At 46.2% G+C, this 25125-nt stretch overlaps 1 protein-coding gene across 2 annotated transcripts in view; it reads right to left on the bottom strand.

The window, feature by feature from the left end:
* Nucleotides 1-9808: 9808 nt before the first annotated feature.
* kiaa0586 (KIAA0586 ortholog) overlaps nucleotides 9809-25125 on the bottom strand; it is a 107839-nt gene continuing 92522 nt past the window's right edge. For both annotated transcript variants that reach the window (XM_041848094.2, XM_041848095.2), the window contains one exon: nucleotides 9809-11522. In XM_041848094.2, coding sequence (XP_041704028.2) covers nucleotides 11362-11522 — 161 coding nt within the window. In that variant the 3' untranslated portion in view covers nucleotides 9809-11361. The remainder of the gene's footprint in view (nucleotides 11523-25125) is intronic.

Raw genomic sequence — 25125 nt, 5'->3', positions numbered from 1 at the left:
TGGAAACAGCTCGGCCTCCGACCGCAAGTCACTACAGAGGGTAGTGTGTACGGCCCAGTACATCACTGGGGCCAAGCTTCCTGCCATCCAGGACCTCTATACCAGGCAGTGTCAGAGGAAGGCCCTAAAAATTGTCAAAGACTCCAGCCACCCTAGTCATAGACTGTTCTCTCTGCTACCGCAAGGCAAGCGGTACCGGAGCGCCAAGTCTAGGTCCAAGAGGCTTCTAAACAGCTTCTACCCCCAAGCCATAAGACTCCTGAACATCTAATCAAATGGCTACCCAGACTATTTGCATTGCCCCCCTCTTTTGCGCTGCTGCTACTCTCTGTTTATTATCTATGCATAGTCACTTTAATAACTCTACCTACATGTAAATATTGCCTCAATTACCTCGACTAGCCTCGCTATTGTTATTTTACTATTGTTATTTTACTGCTGCTCTTTAATTATTCTTATTATTATTATTATTTGTTATTTCTTTAGGGTATTCTTTCTTAAAACTGCATTGTTGGTTAAGGGCTTGTAAGTAAGCATTTCACTGTAAGGTCTACACCTGTTTACACCTGTATTCGGCGCATGTGACAAATACAATTTGATTTGATTTGATTTGAAGGTAGAGACAACAATACATCACGCGAAGCAGCCACAACTGTCAGTAAGAGTGTCCATGATTTAGTCTTTGAATGAAGAGTTGGAGATAAAACTGTCCACTTTGAGTGTACAGGGCTTTAATGAATGTATTTATTGTCTTCATGTTTTGACTTCCGAAACTTTAATGACAATGGGATTTGAGAAATTACTTAAATAAATTGTGGATATCCTAAAAGTTAAGTTCCGTGGTTGCCATAGCACCGTGAGAGCTTTGTAAATATTGTACATAATTCAGTATTTTTTTTTTTTTTTTTTGCATTTTATAAATATATTTTGGGGGGTTTGACTGCTCTGGGGGTTTTTCACTTATTTTTTTATATTTCACCTTTATTTAACCAGGTAAGCCAGTTGAGAACAAGTTCTCATTTACAACTGCGACCTGGCCAAGATAAAGCAAAGCAGTGCGATAAAAACAACAACACAGAGTTACATATGGGGTAAAAAAACATAAAGTAAAAATAAAAATAAATTATATATATATATATATATATATATATATATATACAGTGTGTGCAAATGTAGCAAGTTATGGAGGTAAGGCAATAAATAGGCTATAGTGCAAAATAATTACAATTAGAATTAACACTGGAATGCAAGAGATGATGTGCAAATAGAGATAATGGGGTGCAAAAGAGCAAAATAAATAACAATATAGGGATGAGGTAGTTGGGTGGGCTAATTTCAGATGGGCTGTGTACAGGTGCAGTGATCGGTAAGGTGCTCTGACAACTGATGCTTAAAGTTACATCTTGTGATCTTGACTCAGAATTGCAGAATTGGGATGAAAAGTCTATATTTTTGGCTTATAACTAGCTAGCTAGCTGGCTGTTTTGATTCAAATAATGTTTTATGGTTTCATCTGTCGGGAAGAATTACAACAAGTACTGCATGCTGTGTCCAGAGATGGCAGAACAGGCTCAGGGACTGCACTTTTCAGCAACCATGGCATCACCCAGGTGGGTGCTACATGTTCGACAATAGAGGACCAGTACCTACAGAGGACGGTGAAGCAGATGTGGTGCACTGATGAAGCGCTCAGGGCCTGTTTGTCAGACTGTCTTTGTTTCTCTCTGGCTGTACCATTGATGCCCCCTCCGCTGAAGCTACAAGGCCTTTCCAATCCAAACTACCTCAACTCCCAGCCTTTAATCCGTAGCCAAATAGAGACATTCAATCTCTGTCACTACGATCTCAATTTTAATGTGTTGTTTGTTTGTTTTGGGTAAAAAAAAACGCTATACAAGTTAAATTAATTATGATTAATTGTTAAAAAACAAACTACTGTACTTCACTTGTAAATGTACCTTTTTATTTGAAGAGGCAACTAAACACTTACAGCCCACGCGTTGCTACACAACTTGGGGCCCCTGACTGTACAAATAGGAGGCTCTGTATGTGTAGTGTGGATAGCCAAAGTCCAGGACTCTCTACAGCTGCAGAAAACAGCTGCCTGGATCAGGGATGAGTTGGACTGAACATAGGCAGAGGGCATGGGGGTGGTGGGAGAGGACATGAGGGACTTAACTGTTGTCTTGCTTCCTCTCTTCTCAGCTTGTCTTCCGTTTTCTCTGTCTTCCTCTCTTCCCTGATAAAGAGAATCCTGTCTTCCAGAGAAAAGGGTCAGCGATTGAGCACTTACTTCAACGCATGTGGACACAACTGCTTCCTCTGTGGCAGTGTGAAGTCACCAGGAAGGTCAGCACCACAAGACTGGAACATCCACAGACACTGGTGTTGTCTTACAGCTAGAAACACCACAGACAAATATCTAGATAATCTTCATTGACAGACATGATGTCTTTCTCTCACCAGGATCCAGGAACTGTGAGCCTTTTCATTACAATTACAACATTGACACATTGAATACACAACAGCCAGATGCATTGCACCATCACACTTTAGCTTACATTCATTGTCCCTTTCTTGTTGTTCTGTATATAAAATGTAACACAATATACAGTGCCTTGCAAAAGTATTCATCCTCCTTGGCGTTTTCCCTATTTTGTTGCATTACAACCTGTAATTTAAATTTATTTTTATATGGATTTCATGTAATGGACATACACAAAATAGTCCAAATTGGTGAAGTGAAATTAAAAAAATAACTTGTTTCAAAAAATTCTAAAAAATTAATAACGGAAAAGTGGTGCGTGCATATGAATTCACCCCCCTTTGCTATGAAGCCCCTAAATAAGATCTGGTGCAACCAATTACCTTCAGAAGTCACATAATTAGTTAAATAAAGTCCACCTGTGTGCAATCTAAGTGTCACATGATCTGTCACATGATCTCAGTATATATACACCTGTTCTGAAAGGCTCCAGAGTCTGCTACACCACTAAGCAAGGGGCACCACCAAGCAAGTGGCACCATGAAGACCAAGGAGCTCTCCAAACAGGTCAGGGACAAAGTTGTGGAGAAGTACAGATCAGGGTTGGGTTATAAAAAAAAAATCAGAAACTTTGAACATCCCACGGAGCACTATTAAATCCATTATTAAAAAATTGAAAGAATATGGCACCACAACAAACCTGCCAAGAGAGGGCCGCCCACCAAAACTCACAGACCAGGCAAGGAGGGCATTAATCAGAGGCAACAAAGAGACCAAAGATAACCCTGAAGTAGCTGCAAAGCTCCACAGCGGAGATTGGAGTATCTGTCCATAGGACCACTTTAAGCTGTACACTCCACAGAGCTTGCCAGAAAAAAAATAAGCAAACACGTTTGGTGTTCGCCAAAAGGCATGTGGGAGTCTCCTCAAACATATGGAAGAAGGTAGTCTGGTCAGATGAGACTAAAATTGGAATTTTTGGCCATCAGGGAAAACGCAAACCCATCAACCCGAATGGTATTACTTAAAGATTGCTGTACACCAGCGGAACCCATCCAACTTGAAGGAGCTGGAGCAATTTTGCCTTGAAGAATGGGCAAAAATCCCAGTGGCTAGATGTGCCAAGCTTATAGAGACATATCCGAAGAGACTTGCAGCTGTAATTGCTGCAAAAGGTGGCTCTACAAAGTATTGACTTTGAGGGGGTGAATAGTTATGCACGCTCAAGTTTTCTGTTTTTTTGTCTTATGTCTTGTTTGTTTCACACAAAAAAATATTTTGCATCTTCAAAGTGGTAGGCATGTTGTGTAAATCAAATGATACAAACCCCCCAAAAATCTATTTTAATTCCAGGTTGTAAGACAACAAAATAGAAAAAATGCCAAGGGGGGTGAATACTTTCGCAAGCCACTGTAGTTCTACCAATGTACTGTACTGTAGATTTATTTCAATCCACAAAGAGAAGTGAATTGAATGTGAGAAATATCCTGTAGGCTGGCTTGTTAAAATTAATGCTTGCATGGTTGAGTCAGATGTCGGTTGTTCCCCATTTCCTATTGGCTTGCAGAATCTCCTGTTGGAATTGATTTGAATAAAATGATGCCTTTTACACCCCTAGGAGCTGTATTGTTGACAACATATCAGGCAGCCAGGACTATGTTATTCTTCTGTTTGTCATATATTTTTCAGCTGTAATGTTTCACAAAAGTTCTGAACCTTTCTATTCTCATTGTTTCTACAGATTGTGTAATTTTTTTTTTGCTAAAAGTATTATTATATTATTGATCAATTGACTATTACTTTTCAAACCACCCAAAAGTGCTATTTGCAGAGTTAGCTCCAAGTAAATTTTGCAATTCTTCAGCCATTACTGGACCTGCGACCAAAAACATGCTACATACAGTATGGACTGTACCAAAACAAATGATCTAATGATTCTGTCTCTTTGCAGCAAAATCTGCTGAGCTGGAATGGTTGTATCCCCCATATATATAACATTCTATTGGTTGCAATAATTTTGTATAATAATTTAAATACAAAAATTATAAGTTTTGAATCCGGCATTGTTTTGCGTATCAGTTCATAAACCATGTGCCAGGACTATGTTTGTACTCACCTCTGCCTAACAATCAGACATATCTACGTAGCTCCATAATTCAGACCAGTTGTCAAGGCTAAACTCTGAGGGCTATAGCACAGACAGAACAAGGAGACAGATGTTTCACTGGATGTATAAATCTGAAGCATCCGGTTGGCATTTCCACTCACCACCAAATATGGTAAGACTTCTAAACAAGACTGCTAAATAGCTAATCAAATGGCTACCCAACCCTTTTTTGCACTAACTCTCTTGCACTGACTCTATGCACACACACTGGACTCTACTCACACTGACACCCCAGCACACACACATACACACACTACATACACCCACACAAACACACATACATGGAGACACACACATACATGGAGACACACACATACACGGAGACACACACACACAGAGAGACACACACAGAGACACACACTACATACACCCACACAAACATAACATGCACACAAATTTATACTGATGCCACACATACACACTCATCACATACAATGCTGCTAGCCACTTTACCCCTAACTATTTGTAGAGTACATAGCTACCTCAATTACCTCGTACCCCTGCACATCGACTCGATACTGGTACTCCCTGTATATAGTCATGTTATATTACTATTCGTTATTTACGGTCATCATTTATATTTTTTACTAAATGTTTTATTTTATCTTTAACTCTGCATTGTTGGATAAGGACCCGTAAGTAAGCATTTCACTGTTAGTCTACACCTGTTGTCTATGAAGCATGTGACAAATACAATTAGATTTGATTGAATAGGAAGCCCAGTGGCCGGCAGTGGGAGAAGATGGAACGAGATGGATTTTCTCATCGATGAAACATTCGATCTCAATACAGTTTTCTGTTCCCAAAACTTTAATCTGTTACGAACAGAGTGGACTAAGTTTTGTAGACTTTACCCTTTGCCAAAGTTTTTAAAAATGTGTGTTGTTTAGAAGGAGTTCAAGGGCGAATTGACTTATTGCACACGTGCACTTCACAGAGTAGGCGTCCCCTAACAGAAATATGCAAATACATGCTAGAATGCGCCAATAGGATCTCGCTAGCTTGTGCTTGGCTCTGCCCACCTCCTTGCTTGTTCTGCCCACTGTGATTAATTTGCTCCCGTTGGAAATGACAGGCTGTGGTCTATCTTGGGTTATTTATAAAACACCTTTGGCTACAGTATCTATAGGTGCGGTCGGGATTCTTAAACCTATCCATCCATCAAACAGTGTCTCAGGTTAGAAAAGGAGAAGGGGTGATGTTCTGATCCCTCATGTACAGGAATCTAACAGCTGCCAGACACACACACAAACACCTAATAATGAAGCTCAGATTGGGAGAGAAAACATTCCGTAAAGTAATGAGTTTTTTGGAATGCAGTTTTCTAGCAAGGGAAACAGAAAACAATGCAGTCACTGGCGTATAGAGTTGCATGTGTCATCAACCGGCGAGCCTGATTTGGCTGACTAGAACAGACTTCACGCCGAGCCTGCCAGCCATGCGGTTCTGGATCCAGTCCAGTAACTATGGCCCTCCTGCTGGGTTTATCCCCATTAAAACTCAGCAGGGCCTAATAACAAGGCTACTCCTATACACCAATCAAATACGGATGTGTCCCAAATGCCACCCTATTCCCTATGTAGTGCACTGCTTTTGACTAGGGCCGATAGGGGCCAGGTCCAAAGTAGTGCACTATGCAGGGAACAGTGTGCTGTATGGAACACAGCCCAGGATTCTACCTAATGAAGCCCATCACCTTAAGGAAACTAAAGCTGTTGCTTGTGTCCAAACAAACTCCTCAGGATCTAAATAATTAATAATCTCATTAGTATATTATCTTAACTAACTGGCTCACTGAGTTGACGTTGACTGGAGCAGGCAGGGGAATAGATAGAGAATTACAGCGTCTGTGTTCGAAATGACACCCTATCCCCTATGTAGTTCACTGCTTTTGACCAGAGCCCATAGAGCCCACTTGGGACTCATTCATCAAGTCCTTCCACATGATCAATTCAAGGAAAAAGCTCATTTGATATGCAGACTTTATTGCCATTTTGAGAGTCATCAGGGAGGGATCCTTTGGAATGAGTTGACAACTTAGAAATGTGACGCTGTATATGATAAAAAAAGATTTAAAAAAATGGATGGTCTCCATCAATGTAATCTGACATTAGAATGCAACTTGAGTTGACAGAATTCTTTTCAGACACATACGCTCAAACAACTAACATCAACATTGTAAAAACCATGATTAAAATGACCTATAGGTTTAACTATAGGTTTAACCTATAGGTCACAACTGCTGTGTGATCTACTCTGCTCAGAGGCAGCAGCAGCGGAGTTAACGTTTTCAGATGAGGCACTCTTTCATTCATGTAACCCAAATGAAATGTTATAAATATATTGATATTAGCAATGCTTGAGAATCAGTTGTACTGTTCTACAACAGCCCACACAACACACACAAACAAACACACACACACACAAACAGGTAGCGTCTTTATCTTGAAAGAGGATAAACATTTGTAGACACTACTAAGGGTTTTCCAAGTCATCATTACAACATCTTCAAACTAAACAGCCTCTGCTCTAAGGTCTAACCTCCCTATCCCACCCAAAGTATGAATCCTTAATGTTTTGCATAAATTGAACCTTTAATTTCAGCCCATTTAACACACTAACACTCACAGCGGAATCCTTCCTGAGGTTTAAATAGAATATGAATAAAATGCTCTCAAAGCCCTCCCAAATATACAGCCTCTTTGATATCCACAGATGGAAATTCCTGCGGGGTAAAAGAAAAGTTGTTTAAGTGCAAGTCTAACTACAGTATCTCCTCCATAAGGATGTCAGTGGCTGTTTCCCAAATGGCAATCTATTCCCTAAATAGTGCACTACTTTTGACCAGGGCCCTATGGAATAGGGTGCCTGTGGTTCATGTCAGGGTTAGAAAACTCCATGTTTGGACTGCCAGCGAACATCTAAATCATGTCAGACCTCTCTCTGGAGTCCAAAGGGTGTCTCAGCTGAAAAGCCCCAATGTAATTTTGAAAGGGTGCCATCTCCGATGTGTTAAAATGCCACAGTGACGACAGTGGAGTTTACTGTCGCCTGGTCCCAGATCTGTTTGTGCTGTCTTGCCAACTCCTATGGTCATTGTCATGTCATATGCCAAGGAGTTGGCGAGACAGAGCCAACAGATCTGGGACCAGGCTGGGTTTGCTGTAGGGTTGTGGGTAAAAATAAGTGGCATCTTGTCCCTCGCTGCAGTGCATTCTGGTGCCTGAATGTGAGAGGAGAGTGGTCAATGTCACGCTCGATTTCTCTCTGCTTCCCGCCCCTCACATCTGGCTTTGATAAACAGCTGGGCTGGGCTGGGCGAGAGAAAGCTGGAGGCACTGGGGTGGGGGTGGGGAGAGACGATGTGAGCTGACTGCTCTTCTCTGCACCCCTCTGGCCCTCAACCTCTGGTCTAGTCTTTACTAAACAGTTACAGTTTTTGCGCCAGCTCAGAGATTAGCTGTAGCTCAGACATTTAAGACCAGCTCAGAGATTAGCTGAAGTTTGATATTTTCCACTGGACTAGCAGTCCCAGCTAGTGACACACTACATACAGGTAAAAGTCAGTAAATTAGAATATTTTGAAAAACTTGATTTATTTCAATAATTGCATTCAAAAGGTGTAACTTGTACATTATATTTATTCATTGCACACAGACTGATGCATTCAAATGTTTATTTCATTTAATTTTGATGATTTGAAGTGGCAACAAATGAAAATCCAAAATTCCGTGTGTCACAAAATTAGAATATTACTTAAGGCTAATACAAAAAAGGGATTTTTAGAAATGTTGGCCAACTGAAAAGTATGAAAATGAAAAATATGAGCATGTACAATACTCAATACTTGGTTGGAGCTCCTTTTGCCTCAATTACTGCATTAATGCGGGTGGCATGGAGTCGATGAGTTTCTGGCACTGCTCAGGTGTTATGAGAGCCCAGGTTGCTCTGATAGTGGCCTTCAACTCTTCTGCGTTGTTGGGTCTGGCATTCTGCATCTTCCTTTTCACAATACCCCACAGATTTTCTATGGGGCTAAGGTCAGGGAGTTGGCTGGCCAATTTAGAACAGAAATACCATGGTCCGTAAACCAGGCACGGGTAGATTTTGCGCTGTGTGCAGGCGCCAAGTCCTGTTGGAACCTGAAATCTCCATCTCCATAGAGCAGGTCAGCAGCAGGAAGCAAGAAGTGCTCTAAAACTTGCTGGTAGACGGCTGCGTTGACCCTGGATCTCAGGAAACAGAGTGGACCGACACCAGCAGATGACATGGCACCCCAAACCATCACTGATGGTGGAAACTTTACACTAGACTTCAGGCACCGTGGATCCTGTGCCTTCTTCTTCCTCCAGACTCTGGGACCTCGATTTCCAAAGGAAATGCAAAATTTGCTTTCGTTGCGAGAAAACATGACTTTAGACCACTCAGCAGCAGTCCAGCTCTTTTTTTCCCTTAAGCCCAGTGAGAGAGACATTGCTGTTTATGGTCCATTGCTGGACAACGGGTAATGCAGAGGTGGAAACCGCATGTCTTTCAAGCGTTCTTTGGTGGTGGATCTTGAAGCCCTGACTCAGCAGCTGTCCACTCCTTGTGAATCTCCCCCACATTTTGAATGGGTTTTTTTCAATCTTGACTAGGGCCGTGATCCCTATCGCTTGTACACTTTTTCTGACCACAGTTTTTCCTTCCCTTTGCCTCTCTATTAATGTGTTTGGACACAGAGCTCTGAGAACAGCCAGCCTCTTCTGCAATAACCTTTTGTGTCTTTCCCTCCTTGTGCAATGTGTCGATGGTCGCCTTTTGGACAGCTGTCAAATCTGAAGTCTTCCCCATGTTTGTGTAGGCTTCAGAACTGGACTGAGAGACCATTTAAAGCCCTTGGCAGGTGTTTTGAGTTAATCAGCTGATTAGTTTGTGGCACCAGGTGTCTTCAAAATGTAACCCTTTACACAATATTCTAATTTTGTGTGACACGGAATTTTGATTTTCATTTGTTGCCACTTCAAATCATCAAAATTAAAATGAAATAAACATTTGAATGCATCAGTCTGTGTGCAATGAATAAATATAATGTACAAGTTACACCTTTTGAATGCAATTACTGAAATAAATCAAGTTTTTCAAAATATTCTAATTTACTGACTTTTACCTGTATATCTGAGGTCATCGTACTGTAGTGTAGGAAGTCTTACTGTTCGGTAGGAATGTGTGTCATGGTCCCAGATGGACTGGAAGACCTTGTCTGCATCCCAAATGGCACACTACTTTTGACAAGGGCAAATAAGGCTATATGAACAGAATAGGGTGCCATTTGGGACACAAACCTGATTTTCTGTAATGGAAGCATTTCTCAACAGACCATGTCCATCCAAAAAACTACTCCAACAATGTAGGATGAATTTGCCGTTGAAAAGCTGAAATCAATCTTAAGACAAGTTACATAAAATACTATTTACAATTTCAAAGAAGATACAAGGCAGAGAGAGAGAGAGGGAGGGAGAGAGATGGGGTGAGGGGGAGAGAGTGAATGAGAGAGAGAGCTGTTCCAGATAGAGGTGCAGTTTCCTGGTCAGTGTCATGCCAGATCATCTGCCCTCCTTCCTTTAATCTCATTTCCTCGTTCTCGTCATCATCGTGACTTATGACTACTGCATGGCCTGACATGGAGCCACATTTAATACCGCTCCTCTGCTCAGCTACAACCCTTCACTGATTCAGTCTATCAGTGAAGTGAAACACTAGTCAAATGGAGCGATATTCAGTTTGGATTCCAGGCTGCCCCATAAAGAGATTGAGCAGCAGTTTATAGCAGATTCAACATCTCCTTAATTTGGTGAACTTTGTTTAAGAAATGGGGCCCAACTCTAACCCATTGACTTCTTCTCTTTGGTTTGGCAAGGAGGGAGTGGAACGTTCATATAGTTTCTCCTCTTGGCACACTTGGTGAATTGAAACAGGATACTCATTAGGCTGGCGTTGTTAGTGTTGCGTACAGCACACCAACATCAGATATACTGGCCTGAGTCACAAATTCACTATTCCCTACATAGTCCACTACCTTTTGGGCCCTGGTCAAACGTAGTGCATTATGTAGGGAATAGGGTGCCATTTGGGACGCAGATCCTATCTTCTTATGGGGCAGCAGGGTGTGTAATGAGGGGAAAAGCCAATCTCCTAGTCTAGTGCAATGTACTGTAGTAGCATTACCATGACAATGACATCACACTGTTTACATGGGCTTGGGAAATTACTAAACTAAACATTTGAATGACTGGCTGACTTGTCTGAATATCACAATGTAGCTATGAAAACAACCACATAACTGATATGCCTGGAGTTATCTGTATTTGAATGAAAAATAATTAATTTGCATAGGGTTAAGTATGAAGTTCAGATAACAGTTGGTATAACAGTTGTTATTAAAACATTAAAAAGTATCAACTTTATTGGTAAAAAATTTAAATAAAAAAGAGGCAATCTAAATGATTGATTATTGCTACATACAATACATTGATGATCTGACAGGCAAATTGGTCCAAACACATGGTTATTGGTTACAGAGGTAAATAATTAGCAACTGTCTGAAGATCTTCACAAGAAATGGAATGTTATCTCTCTCTGCTCAGCTCTGTTCAGGTCTGGTAAGAAGGCTTTAGTGGTCTCACCATCGATGTAATGTCTCAGTAATGATTAAAGGAGGTCAGCAGGACTAGAACATGTCATTCCCTGATGAGTCTGTGTCTCCTACTCCTCCTCTGGTGCTGAGCCCCAGACTGACAGAGACCTCTTCCTCCTCCTCCTCTTCTTCCTCCGGGCCAGTGAAGGGCAGCCGGATGGCCACCACTCTGGAGCCCTGCTGAGCCTGCTCCCCTGAAACATAAACACACATCACTCAATACATCAGTCACCCGGTCTTCTGCCTACCTGACCAGCACAGTACAGCCCAGCCCCAGCTCCAACCACCAGCCCTAGCTCAGCCCCAGCCCTGCCTCAGCCTCAGCCCCAACCCAACCCAACACAACCCCAGCCACCAGCTCTACCACCAGCCCTAGCCTAGCCACTACGCTAGCTACTCCTTTATACATCTGTGAATGGGTCAGACAAGTGCTAATATGGCTGGTGGCGGGCCACTTAACCTGATGAATGAGCCGTGTGTTGTGTAGGAACCAGCAGTGTAGTGGGAAGTGGTGTTTCTACACACACACAGACACACAGACGTGTTGTGTAGGAGCCAGCGGTGTTTGGTAAGGTCAGTGGTGTTTGTACACAGAGAGATGCTCAGGCCTAGCAGGGTGAAGCAACACTAATGCAGAGTGGCAGCTGAGCCTGTGGTGAAACTAGGACCTATCTGCTAGGTGACTCACTCTGACAGCACGGACCGGAGCCAAGGCAGAGGTTGATTTCTTAGTTTCTTTAAAAGGTTGCTCAAAAATACTTTTTGAACTTACAAGATTTTCAGTCTGTCTGCCACTAACCCGTTCAATGAGTGTCTGGGTTTGTGAAGTATGAATTGTGTGGCTCAGTTGGTAGACCATGGCGATTTTCCAACATCAGGATCGAGGGTCGATTCCCACTGTGGCCACCCATGAGAAAATGTATTTGAGGATGAATAAGTCACTTTGGTTAAAAGCGTCTGCTAAATGGCATATACTATTATATTATAAGAAGGACCCCATGTTATTACGATATCTAAGGAAAATATTCCAAACCAAGAGCTCTCTTACATGGCAACTCCACTTAGATCAAATACAGCCACATCACAGTTAGCCTGCATCTGCTAAATACATACAGTACATTATGAGGTGGCTTTGACATTCGAGTGCTTATAGTTGACTTATGACTAGTTGACATGACTCTATTAAAGTAGTAGCTCACTATTTTACAGCTTGATGTTAGATGATTCATCACCCTGAAAGTAGTCTATGGGTCAGGAGAAACTGTAATGCATGGTTCAGTTTTCTATAAACAGCCATTACAAACTTCAGCTAACTTTAGCCACCACATGCTAAAAATCAATGGAAGTGAGCATGTTGTTGTTTTTTATGGCCAAATCACCTTTAAGTAACATCAAACCAAATATGGAGTTGATTTCAGGTGATTTGGACATGCTCACATCACTTCCATCGATTTTTAGCTAGCGGTTGCTAAAGTTTGTAATGGCTGTTTAAAGAAAACTGAACTATGAATTACAGTTTCTTCTGGTCCATAGACAACTTTCAGGGTAAGGAATCATCTAACATCAAGTTGTAAAATAGTGAACTAGTCCTTTAACATTGATAAAAGTATTGGATGGGTAAGGAGGAAACTGCTGAAAAGTCTGATATGACCCTACTACTGATATGGCCCTAAAGGGGACAAATAAAGTTGTATTGAATTGAATTTAGTCTTTCACAGTCTAGATAAGTATAAACTGTTGCTCGTAGCGAGACAAACACCAATATAGTGCAATACCTTTGACCAGGGCTCATAGGGCTCCATTTGAGGCACTCTACATCACAGTGAGGTCCCAGTTTCCAGCGCTGACTGAGGCTGACAGGTTTGCTTATGCCAAGCGTCTGCCATATGGATACACAAAGATTGGTTGTGTTCTGCAACTCAGGGCTGGGAATTCACATGGGAGGGGCAGGCCACAGTGGCTCTCAGGGTTATCACTCAGTCGGATGGGGTATTTATAGTTTGAAAAGAGAAAGAGCAATACTAATATTGGTGGACTTACTTGAACCAACTGAAATATAGGTCTATAGGCTAATTCATTTCACATTACAGAATATACCAAGAAATCATTACCAAATACCTTTCTTATTTGATGAGGTTCTTACTTTGCTAAAGTTTAAACACAATATGTCCCTAGAGTGGACCTTAAATGGATAGAGAGGTCAAGCAGAACAATCAATATGGTAACAGACGTTTTCAGCCTGAATCATGCAGGCAGCTCTCAATGAAGCTACCTATGCTTTGTCCGACCGTGCAGGCCAGCCAGGGGAAGAACAGCAGCCTGGCGATATGAAAGACAAAACTGTTTTTAGACATGGTGGGTCTCGTGGGGCGAAAACTCTCCAAGGCCTAGATTCTCAAATCGATTGTGTATTTGCAAAAAAAGATTTGGAAGGGCCCGAACACAAGGATGTCCGTCTATGCTGAGTAGATGGGCCAAAGTTCAGGCAGGTTTCATTTCCTCCACGAGGGAGAGAGGGGGAGAGAAAAGAGACAGGGCGAGAGACAGAGGGCGAGAGAGAGCCCCATGGCTCGCTAACACAACAGACGGCCTACACTACCTCGGGGTAGGTAAAAGAAGAGTGGGAGTTGGAAAATTAGAAGTACTGGAGGACAAAACTACTTTGAAGCCAAAAACACAAGTAAACAGCCCATAGCTACAAAAGGCCCAAATGACCTTGTTGTTGGTGGTACGAACCAATAAACGGCATATAATAAAATATATATGATACACTTATTCAAATCTTAATGGGGACTCTTAAAGTTGGTGGAGAGAGTGAATTGAAAGGAAAATGGGTATTGATGTAATATTTTGGAGTATCATTGCCTCCTCAGAGAGACCGGCTGGGTCCCTCCCCTCCCCTGCAGCTGCTTGACTCTGGGCTGCGTCTCAAATGGAACCCTATTCCCTATATAGTGCACTACTTTTGACCAGCATTTCACTAAATAGCGAATAAGGTGCCATTTTGGACACACCGTAGCTCTGGCCTTTCTGCTGCTGGGTTCTCCAGAGACCCACCGTGTTCTCGTGGCTCCCAGAGCACTGCCAAGTGTTTGAAGTGTGAGGAGCAAAAAGGGATGATTTTACTTTGGATGTGGGCATTCTTAACAAATACTCACAGCTGCATGAAATATCCAAATTTCGCTGCCAAAACAATCAGACACATGGATACAGACAGACAGACAGACAGACAGACAGGCAGACAGGCAGACAGCGGACACAGCACGGGAAGGGGGCGGGCAGGACGGAGCAGAGGAGAGAAAGGGCAGGGGGCACGGGGGCGGGCGGCGGGCACAGGCGGGCGAGCAGGCACGGGAGGAGGGGGGCACGGGCAGGCGGGGCAGGGGGACGAGGGAGCAGAGGGAAGGCAGGCAGGCGGGCGGCAGCAGGCGGGCGGCAGGCAGGCGGGCGGCAGGCAGGCAGGCGGGCAGGCAGGCAGGCAGCACGGCGGCAGGCAGGCAGGCAGAGGGCGGCAGGCAGGCAGGCGGGCGGCGCAGCAAGGGAGGGGCAGACGGAGGGGCAGGCAGGAGGCGGGCAGCAGGAGGCGGGCGGGCAGGCGGGCGGGCAGGCGGCGGGCAGGCGGGCGGGCAGGCAGGCAGCGGCGGGCAGGCGGGCGGGCAGCGGCGGGCAGGCAGGCACGGCACGCAGCGGGCAGGCAGCAGGCAGGCGGGCAGGCGGGCAGGCAGCGCGGCGGGCGGGCGGGCGGGCGGGCGAGGCAGGCGGGCAGGCGGGCGGGCGGGCAGGCGGAGCGGGCAGCGGCGGGCGGGGGGCGGGCAGGCAGGAGCGGGCAGGCAGGCAGGCAGGCAGGAGCAAGGCGCAGGAGGCAGGGCGGGCAACGCGGGAGCGAGCGCGGAGCGGGGGCGGGGGGAGGGGAGGAGGGGCGCAGCAGGGGAAGGAAGGGAGGCAGGAGGGGGCAGAGCAGGGGGCACGGCAGGCGGGCGGGCAGGCGGGCAGGCAGGGGGGCAGCACACGCGAAGGGCAGGCGAGCGGCAGCGGCAAGCAGGCAGCAGGCAGCGGGGGGGGAGGCAGGCAGGCGGGCAGCGGGCAGGCGGCAACGGCGGACGAGGCGGCGGGCAGGCGGGCAGCGGCAGGCAGGCGGCAGGCAGGCAGGCAGGCAGGCAGGCAGGCGGGCGGGCAGGCACGGGCGGGCGAGGGCAGGCAGGCGGGCAGGCGGGCAGCAGGCAGGCAGAGAGAGCAGGGGGCAGAGGAGGGGCAGGCAGGCAGCAGGCAGCGGGCGGCGGGGGGCGGGCGGGCGGCGGCAGCGGGGGCACGGAGCAGGCAGCGGGCAGCACAGCGACGCGGAGCACAGGCACGGAGCAGGCAGGGCAGGCAGGCGGGCAGGCGCGGCGAGGCGGGGCGGGCAGGCAGGCGGGCAGGCAGGCAGCAGGCACAGGCAGGCGAGGGGAGGAGGCAGCAGGCAGCAGCGGGCAGGGCGGGCGAGCAGGCAGGCAGGCAGGCGGGCAGGCAGGCGGGCAGGCAGGCAGGCAGGCGGGCAGGCAGGCGGGCGGGCGGGCGGGAGGCGGGCGGGGCGGCGAGCGGGCAGGCGGCGGGCAGAGGGCGGCAGGGAAAGGGGAGCAGCGCGGCGGGCGGGGAGGCAGGACGAACAGGCAGGCGGGCGAGGGGCGGAGCAGCACGGCGGGCAGCGGCACAGCGGGAGCAGGCAGCGGCACAGCACGGCAGAGGGGGGCACAGGCGGGGCGGGCAGCAGGGCGCACAGCGGGCGGGCAGACGGCAGCAAAGAGGGGCGCGGGCGGCGAGCAGGCAGGCAGGAGGCAGGGGCAAACGGGGGGCAGGCAGGCAGGCGGGCAGGCAGGCGGGCGGGCAGGCGGAGGGGCGGGCAGGCAGGCAGGCGGGCAGGCGACGCGGCGGGCGGGCGGGCGGGCGACGGCAGGCAGGCAAGCGACGAGCACGGGAAACACGGCAGGCGGCGCGGCGGGCAGGAGGCAGAAGGGGGAGGGGCGGGCGGGCAGGCGGGCGGCAGGCAGGCAGCAGCGAGCGGGGCAGGCAGGCAGACAGGCAGACAGACAGGCAGACAGGCAGACAGGCAGACAGACAGACAGACAGACAGACAGACAGACAGACAGACAGACAGACAGACAGACAGACAGACAGACAGGGCAGACAGACAGACAGGGCAGAAAGGCAGACCTTGCTATGCAAAGAACAGCTCTAGTGTTCTCAGCTCAAGAAAACACGTGGGAATTTGGGTATTGGTAAAATATTTGGATTGTGATTACAACAGCCCTCTCCTATTTTCCAATTAAAAAGTGTTTGGAGAGCGTTGAAGGATTGATCAGATGTCACTACAAATATTACTCTCCGGTATTCCAGTGTTGTTGATTCAACTCATCTTTCCAGAAATAAGATATGTTTAGCTGAGGTTTTCTTTTCTCATGCTTGAGAGCTGTGGTTGATCATGTGACATTTCAACTGAGAAAACATTTTAGTGGTTTGTTTGGATCATCTATTGCAGTTTTGCTCAAATAGCTAGACAAATGGCACTCTATTCCCTACATAGTGCACTACCAGAGCCCTATGGCATTATGCTAAAAAGTAGTGCACTATATAGGAAAAAGGGTGTCATTTGAGAAGCAACCATAGACAAACTGAACACCAAAATGTTTAATGTTCCAATGTAAAGGACAAAAGAAAGGACTGTCCCCCCTCCGTCCCTCCCTCCCTCCATCCACCCCTCCGTCCACCCCTCCGTCCACCCCTCCATCCACCCCTCCATCCACCCCTCCGTCCCTCCCTCCGTCCCTCCCTCCATCCACCCCTCCATCCCCCCCTCCATCAATCTTTAGTATTGAAGGTTATTCTTGAGCCCACACAGCAACGTGTATGTCATTCATAGAAGTGGCTATTCACAACAACCTTGAGGCATTGACTAAGAGCGGCAATGGCAAGTTAATAGCAATATGTCTGTATGCATCTCTCCACTAGTCAACAGGGAGATAGCCGTCACACACCAGGAAGAAGAATAGAATGAGAGGCTAAAACACACCAGCCACAGCTAGTGAGTGTGTGTGTGCAGATATAAAACATGCTAATAGTGGATATTAGGCTTCGGCTCTCTCTTGACCTTGAGCAAAACTACCAAGAAATAAAAAATTCATGATTCAGTTCATTTATTTGTTTTACCCTTTTGTCTTAAAAACACACAGAGCCTGATGTGGTGTCAGATAACACAGTTCCATTAAAGCCTATTGTTGGGGTGCTCTTGTGGTGCTCGTTCCAGCAGTGAAACTGACTAAAAGCACCATATTTTATTGATGCTGCTAGTACCTGGTTTTTCATGGTCTTATGCTAGACGAGTTTAGTTTCTCCAGGCCCTCTCTGCTTTGTAACATGCTCTGTTTCCTTATCCCCTCTAAACTATTAATGGAAGATAAGAGAGAGGACATCCTCTTTGTGAATGAGCCGAGACAAAGAAGTAGCTGGATGCGTCCCAAATGGCACCCTGTTCCCTATATAGTGCACTACTATTGAGCAGAACCCTATGGAACCTGGTCAAAAGTAGTGCACTATAAAGGGAATAGGGTGCCATTTGGGATGCACAGGCTATCTTGGAAATGGGCTATTTATCATACTTTCTGTCAAAGGCTGCCTGTGTCTGCTCAGTGCTTCCTGTAGCAGTAGCAGGCCTGGTAGCCTACTATCTGCTGATATGAAAAATGGCCCAGGACAGGAAATGCCCCATCGTGGATGAAAGAGAGAGAGAGAGAAAAATGGAGATAGAGATGCAGGAGAGACCGAGATGAAGAGAAAGCAGTAAATTCCCTCCCCATGTGCTGCCATGTATGTACCCTCCTCACATCCACTTAGCAACTCAAGGACATCTTTGAAGTCCATGTAATACATATTGTCAAAATTCGTATGAATTCTGCTAACTGACATATCAAAGTTGTTAAATGGGTAGTCCCCCAAGTGACGAAAGACCGCAAAGCCCCCTGACTTCCGACCAGAAATGTCAGCGGAGAGCCCTTGTATTTATAGGCTTTCAGAAGGGTGACAGTGACACTATCAACATAGCAAATATGAATTCCTGTGATGGATTCTTCCATTGATCTGACGCTAGCAGGTCTACGACAGGTGCTGGCTGTTGAAGAATTCTTGCTCTGTTTCATGTTGCTGTCAGCGTAACATTTAGCTGTCTCTTCCTTTTCAACCACAGGTGAATAGAAGGAGAATTCTGTGACGTTTGCACTTTGCTCGTCTTTCTTCTTCAACACAACTAGAACAACAACAGCCAAATGGTCAAGCAGCTTTTTCTGAACAACAGATCAGGTGATGCCTTTGACTGACCCATATCTGTCATCACAGCTTGAAATATTTTGAGTTGTTTCCATCAATGACACCTTGAAAAATGAATGCTTGATACACAACAGGTGTGATAACATAAGCGGAATGGTGACCTGAGACGATATGTGGACCAGGTGCAGTGAGGTCAAAGGTCAACCCTTGGTCTGCATCCCAAATGGCACCCTATTCCCTATATAGTGCAGTACTTTTGACCCTGGCCCATAGGGAGGAAACATTCACACACACAGAGAGAGAGACCCAGGACAGGAAGGCTTTAGGAAGAGCACCAGAATAAAAGAGAGTCTGAGTCAAGTCTGGCTGAATGGACGGGCTGCAAGGAAGCTAGATAGCTAGATCGTGAACGACGCACGCACACACCAGAAAGGAGAAAGGCTGTGTTCTTCTTCTCTCGAAGGACACCTGCAAACACTTAAAAGGTTGTTCTCCACCCTCCTCTCAGAGATCCAGAGCTGACAGACTACGCTCTCACCAACTCACAATCCCCTTCCTCCCCTTGCCTGACTGAGCCTCCCAAGACTGACTGACTAACTGCAGAGGGTGTGGGACACTGAGGTAAGAGCCTCTTAGCAGTCCATTCCTGGAGGTAGATGCTTCTGGAAAGTTCCTTCTCGTTTGATGTTTCAGTTTAATAGTTCTTGGAACCGATGATGGACATTGTTAAATGAGAGCCCTCGAATATAAACTGAACAATAAAATGAACTAACCTCATGGATTCATTTTGGAAGCGTTGGAATGTTTTTTTTGGCATGAATATCTGAGCTCAATAAATACATAGGGGAAGGAATGACAAAGAGTTTGTGCACGCACTTTAGTATTTACATTTGATTAAAATTCCAGTCCTCAAAGACGTCTGCCATGGGTGTGAACCACACCAGTGAGAATGGGAAGGTTTCCACTATCACAACGTTTAACAAACTGGATCAAAATGTATAGCCTAGTGAAAGTAAATGTGTCACTCCAGTCTGTTCTGAAAAGCTGGCATTTCTTAAATGTGGAGATAGATAACCACAACCCCACATAGGGTATAAGAAGTACAAACAGTGGATCTTTTCAGAGAGGAGGCTATCATTCTTGTTTTCCCTGCCTGATATTTCAGCGTTGAGGGGTAAAAAAAGGCTACAACTGACAACAGCTGGCTCTGTGGTGCGGCTGGAAGGCAAGTCAAAGCCATGGAAACCAGTGAACCCCTGACCTAGCCTACAGGCACGGCTGTCATGTGGAAAACACACCTCTCCCTCTCATATCCACCGACAACAACATACAACACACACCTTTACTCTCCACCGACAACAGCCTGGAGCCCAGGAGGAACAATTACCGCTAGGCTACCACTGTTCTTCATAGGGAAGAGAGGAAAATCTAAGTATATTTATCTGTATGGATGGAAATGGCTCAAAACAAGCAGAGAGACAACTGGAGGAGAGTCCAGCCATGCAGGTGCAATTGAGTGAAGAAAGTCAGTCAGTAAATGACTCCTAGACAGAGTAGAGGGAGTACTGTAGATTGTACTGAATATACGAAACCATCTTTCTGATGGTAATACCCCTAACTATCTCCCCAATTAAAAAGAAATCCACCAATCTTTCTCACCTACAAAAGCCTCTAAAAGCTAAATGTGGTATAATGTAACAATGCAGTGGAGCTACATTGACATTTGAGTCATTTAGCAGACGCTCTTATCCAGAGCGACTTACAGGAGCAATTAGGGTTAAGTGCCTTGCTCAAGGGCACATCGGCAGAATTTTCACATAGTCGGCTCAGGGATTCGAACCCAACAACCTTTCACTTACTGGCCCAACGTTCTTAACCGCTAGGCTATTTGCCGCCCCTAGGCCAGCTCTTGACACCAGCAGACTGGGGACTCTGTCTGAAAGAGAGAACAGGACTAAGGCAGTGTAGCAGTGCTGGGAATAAGACTTAAAGGTGAATACAGTAGGGGAAAGACAAACCTAGTATCCATACTGTATGTGTTGTAGCAGACTTATTTAGTTATTCATTCAACCTTCAGTTATCTAGGCTAGTCTCATTGAGATCCACTACAGTCTTCCACTGTTGGCTGCAGCATTTAGAGTAAGGATACAAGGCCAAGCCAGGACAGCCTTGCTTCAATATCCCTCCACACTTCACACCTCCATACTGGAACTACTGTACATTCACCATGGCAACACATCGTTCATCATAAAATACACCTAACCCGACATCACCACCCGAGAAGAGAAGCTTCATGCAGACTTAACATGGCTTCTGGTGTACTTCTGGAATATTCACTCATTACTTCATCTATCTGGATGTTAATAGACGGTACGTCCCAAATGGCACCCTATTCCCTATATAGTGCACTACCTTTGACCAGCACCCTTTGGCAGACACCTTAGGGTCAGTTCATCTGTCCTAAAGACAAAGTGGAGCTCATTCTCTTTTGGCCCCACTAGGTATCCATCATGGAGGTTTAGCTCAGAGGGGATCAGGGGAGTTAGGAGTGGAGTTGGGGGGGTAGGTTACCCCTGGTGTAAAAGGAGAACCCCATCAAACTTCCTTTCCCCTCAAGACAGATTAAGTCAATCAGAAGACTTCAATGGCTCTTTTAACCAATCCTTTTCTCTTCACTTGTTTACGTCACTGAACAGGGAAACTGTATGTGCTGTTGATTGAGTCATTGTGTTGTAAAGAGGGGCAGCCAACCCCCAAGCCAACCTCGGCCTCGACCCAAGCCCTACCTTCACAACACAGAGAGCACAATGAGAGTAACGCTAATTGAAAGTCAGAGGTTGCGACCTTTGTCAGGGGGCACTGAGTCCCTCTCTCCCGAGCCGCCACACACACTGCGGGGCCTGGTTTGCAGAGGGGGTCTCGTGGAAAGTCCCCTCGGCCGCACAGTGCTCCTCTCCTGAAGTCAGTAGGCTGAAAGGAGAGGCAGCTGTGTGGGTAGAAGAGCCTAGCAGCGGGGGGACAGGGGGATTTGCATTTGCCCCAAGAAGAAGGCTTTCATCCCCCCAGCTCTATTCCTATGGAGGGTGGGTGGGGAGTGGGAGTGGGGTGCAGGCCAGGGTACAGGAGAGAGACAATCAATGGGCTTTTCATCTCAGGTACCTGCCTTGTGGAGGAACATAAAGGAAGGGCATCTGGCCCTAAACAGAGAGTACACAGTGGCAGAATACCTGACCACTGTGACTGACCCAAAATTAAGAAAATCCTTGACTATGTACAGACTCAGTGAGCATAGCCTTGCTATTGAGAGGCAGCCGTAGGCAGACCTGGCTCTCAAGAGCAGACAGGCTATGTGCACACTTCCCACAAAATGAGTTGGAAACTGAGCTGCACTTCCTAACTTCCTGCCAAATGTATGACCTCATTAGAGACACATTTCCCACAGATCCAAAAGAATTTGAAAACAAATCAAACATTGATATACTCCCCTATCTGTTAGGCAAAATACCGCAGTATGCAATCACAGCAGCAAGATTTGTGTATGTTTGCCATGAAAAAAGGGCAACCAGTGGAGCACAAACAACATTGTAAATACCACCAATATTTATCTGTTTATTTATCTTCCCCTACTATTCGTACTACAACTATTTGCACATTGCTTAAACACTGTACATAGCTGATAATAACACTTGAAATTTATATATTTTTGAAATATTTTTGAGTGCAATATTTACTGTCAAATTCGAATAGTTTTTATTGATGTTATTTTGTGTCTTCTAACTTTTGTTTATTGTTTATGTCACTTGCTTTGGCAATGTAAACACATGTTTCCCATGCCAATAAAGCCCCTTTGAATTGAACTGAGAATGAGAGAGAGGGAGGAGAGCGTCGCCTGTGTAGTGGGCAATTGAGGAGGGAGGGAAGGAGAGGGAGGGATGGAGTGAGGGAGGGAGGAGAGGGAGGGAGGGATGGAGGGAGGGAGGGGAGGAGAGGGAGGGATGGAGGGAGGGAGGGGAGGAGAGGGAGGGATGGAGGGAGGGAGGGAAGGAGAGGGAGGGATGGAGGGAGGGAGGGAGGAGAGGAGAGGGAGGGAGGGAGGGAGGGAGGGAGGGAGGGAGGGAGGGAGGGAGGGAGGGAGGGAGGGAGGGAGGGAGGGAGGGAGGGAGGGGAGGGGAGGGGAGGAGAGGGAGGGATGGAGGGAGGGAGGGAAGGAGAGGGAGGGATGGGGGAAGGAGAGGGAGGGATGGAGGGAGGGGGAGAAGGAGAGGGAGGGATGGAGGGAGGGAGGGAGGGGAGGGGAGGGGAGGGAGGGAGGGGAGGGGAGGGGAGGAGAGGGAGGGAGGGAGGGGAGGGGAGGGAGGGGAGGGGAGGGAGGGAGGGAGGGAGGGATGGAGGGAGGGAGGGGAGGAGAGGGAGGGATGGAGGGATGGAGGGAAGGAGGAGGGAGGGGAGGGAGGGGGAGGGAGGGAGGGGAGGGGAGGGAGGGAGGAGAGGGAGGGATGGAGGGAGGGAGGGAGGGGAGGAGAGGGAGGGATCGAGGGAGGGAGGGGAGGAGAGGGAGGGATGGAGGGAGGGAGGGGAGGAGAGGGAGGGATGGAGGGAGGGAGGGGAGGAGAGGGAGGGATGGAGGGAGGGGGGGGAGGAGAGGGAGGGATGGAGGGAGGGAGGGAAGGAGAGGGAGGGATGGAGGGAGGGGAGGAGAGGAGAAGGGGCAGGTCACTGTATTGGGTCAGCTACAGGGAGCACAGACTTCTTCATTTAGAGACCCCCTGCAGGCTGTTCCAAACCAACACTACTGTATATCCATCTTTCTCTGACACACACTCTTTAGAATGAAGCTAACATACCAACATACCAACCATACGAATCAATCGAAACGAGACATACAAATGTGGTGACCTGTGCTATTTTGAGAAAGACATTCAAGAAAACCCAGAATAATAAAACGTATTTACAGACTTGTCGTGACAAAAGGGTTGCTATGGCAACCTGTTTTACACACTAGTAGGCCTGCTACACTTGAGGCACAGTAATAAAATATAAAAATTGGGCTAATATTATGAAGCAATTGTTTTTAATAAGAATTTAGGATACACAATGTTACAAGATAAGAAAACAGACAAGCCGTCAGTCACAATTCCCCACAGCCTAAGAGGAGGTCAGTGCATTGCTATAAGTAGCTTTGTTCTGCATCATTATGCTTTAGAAAGATGGTCCAAAACCAGATCTTAAGACAGCAGCCGCCCCTCAAACCCCCCTCCTAGTCCCACCGAAGACCCCTGCAATAGTGCCAATTATTTTTAGACTTTTTAAAGTGGGTTGGCCCGTCCCACGAGACACCGCAAGGTTCTTCAGAAAGCACAACTTGAGAAAGAAAATAGGCACACCTAACAGAATAAGGGAAAACCCAGTTAAAGGTAGAATAATGTTGAGACCATATTGTTGCAGCAAGCTAAATGGAAATGAGTTTGAAGCCATTATATTTTAACCAATTGGTAATAGGAATGATCCATCTTCGAAAATTCAACTAATTGAATCAATGAGTGGTATTTTTTATTATGATTTTTGGGGAGATACATCAGTTGATTTAAAATTGTTATTGTACAAACATGTTCTTGAAACATTTGAAGAACATTTGGAAATTAATAGATGTTTATTTTTACTATTGACACCAGGCAGCTACATTCTGTTAACAAAATAATGATGTGTTACTGAGACTATTTACAAAACAGCTATAGTGAGAAGTAGAGATCTCACCCACATAAAGATCTTATCAGCGGATCACACAGTAGCTCCAGCTAATTAAATCAGACAATATTCCTATTAAACCTAAAATAAATCTTACCCGCTTTGAGGAACAACTGCTTTGTAGTAAATTCTGTGGCAAATTTCTAAATTCACTATATCTTAAACCCTAAGGGGAAAAAGTCCTGTTAACTTTAAATTGTTCCAACCACACACCTACTCTGATTTACTCACCCACATTGTAAATTGTTCATCTTGTTATATGTGCAGAGGTACATGCCCAAACATATAACAAATATTATGTACAGTCATCCTTATAAACATGATGAGTCCTTCACAGCTTGGTAATTTTCCAGTATTTGGATTTGTCTCTGCGCTAGGCTAGGGGCCCTCTGAGACACCTACCTGCCATCTTCTCCCTTCATCAGAGAGAGGGCCATATGTGACAGGGTTTAGTAGTGAAACCTGATCCAGGTTGCATTCCAAATGGCACCCTATTCCCTTTGTAGTGCACTATATTTGACCAGGACCCCTATTCCATTTGTAGTGCACTACTTGTGAATTATAAAGGGAATAGGGTGCCATTTGAGACACATTCAGGGTTTAGTAGTGAAACTGAAACCTGATCCAGAGTCAATATGACAGCCTGCTTTGGCCCTGATAGATGGAGGGTGACCTGGGAGGGACAGTGTTCTCCAGGTAGGTACTACAGTACCCAGGCTGTTAGGGCTCCCTCCGTCTGTCTGTCTGGGCTCAGATCAC

Source organism: Coregonus clupeaformis, chromosome 25, assembly GCF_020615455.1.
Source record: "Coregonus clupeaformis isolate EN_2021a chromosome 25, ASM2061545v1, whole genome shotgun sequence".
Classification (NCBI taxonomy): Eukaryota; Metazoa; Chordata; class Actinopteri; order Salmoniformes; family Salmonidae; genus Coregonus; species Coregonus clupeaformis.
The sequence above is the reverse complement of the archived record's forward strand: the minus strand, read 5'-3'. Positions and strand labels throughout refer to the sequence as shown.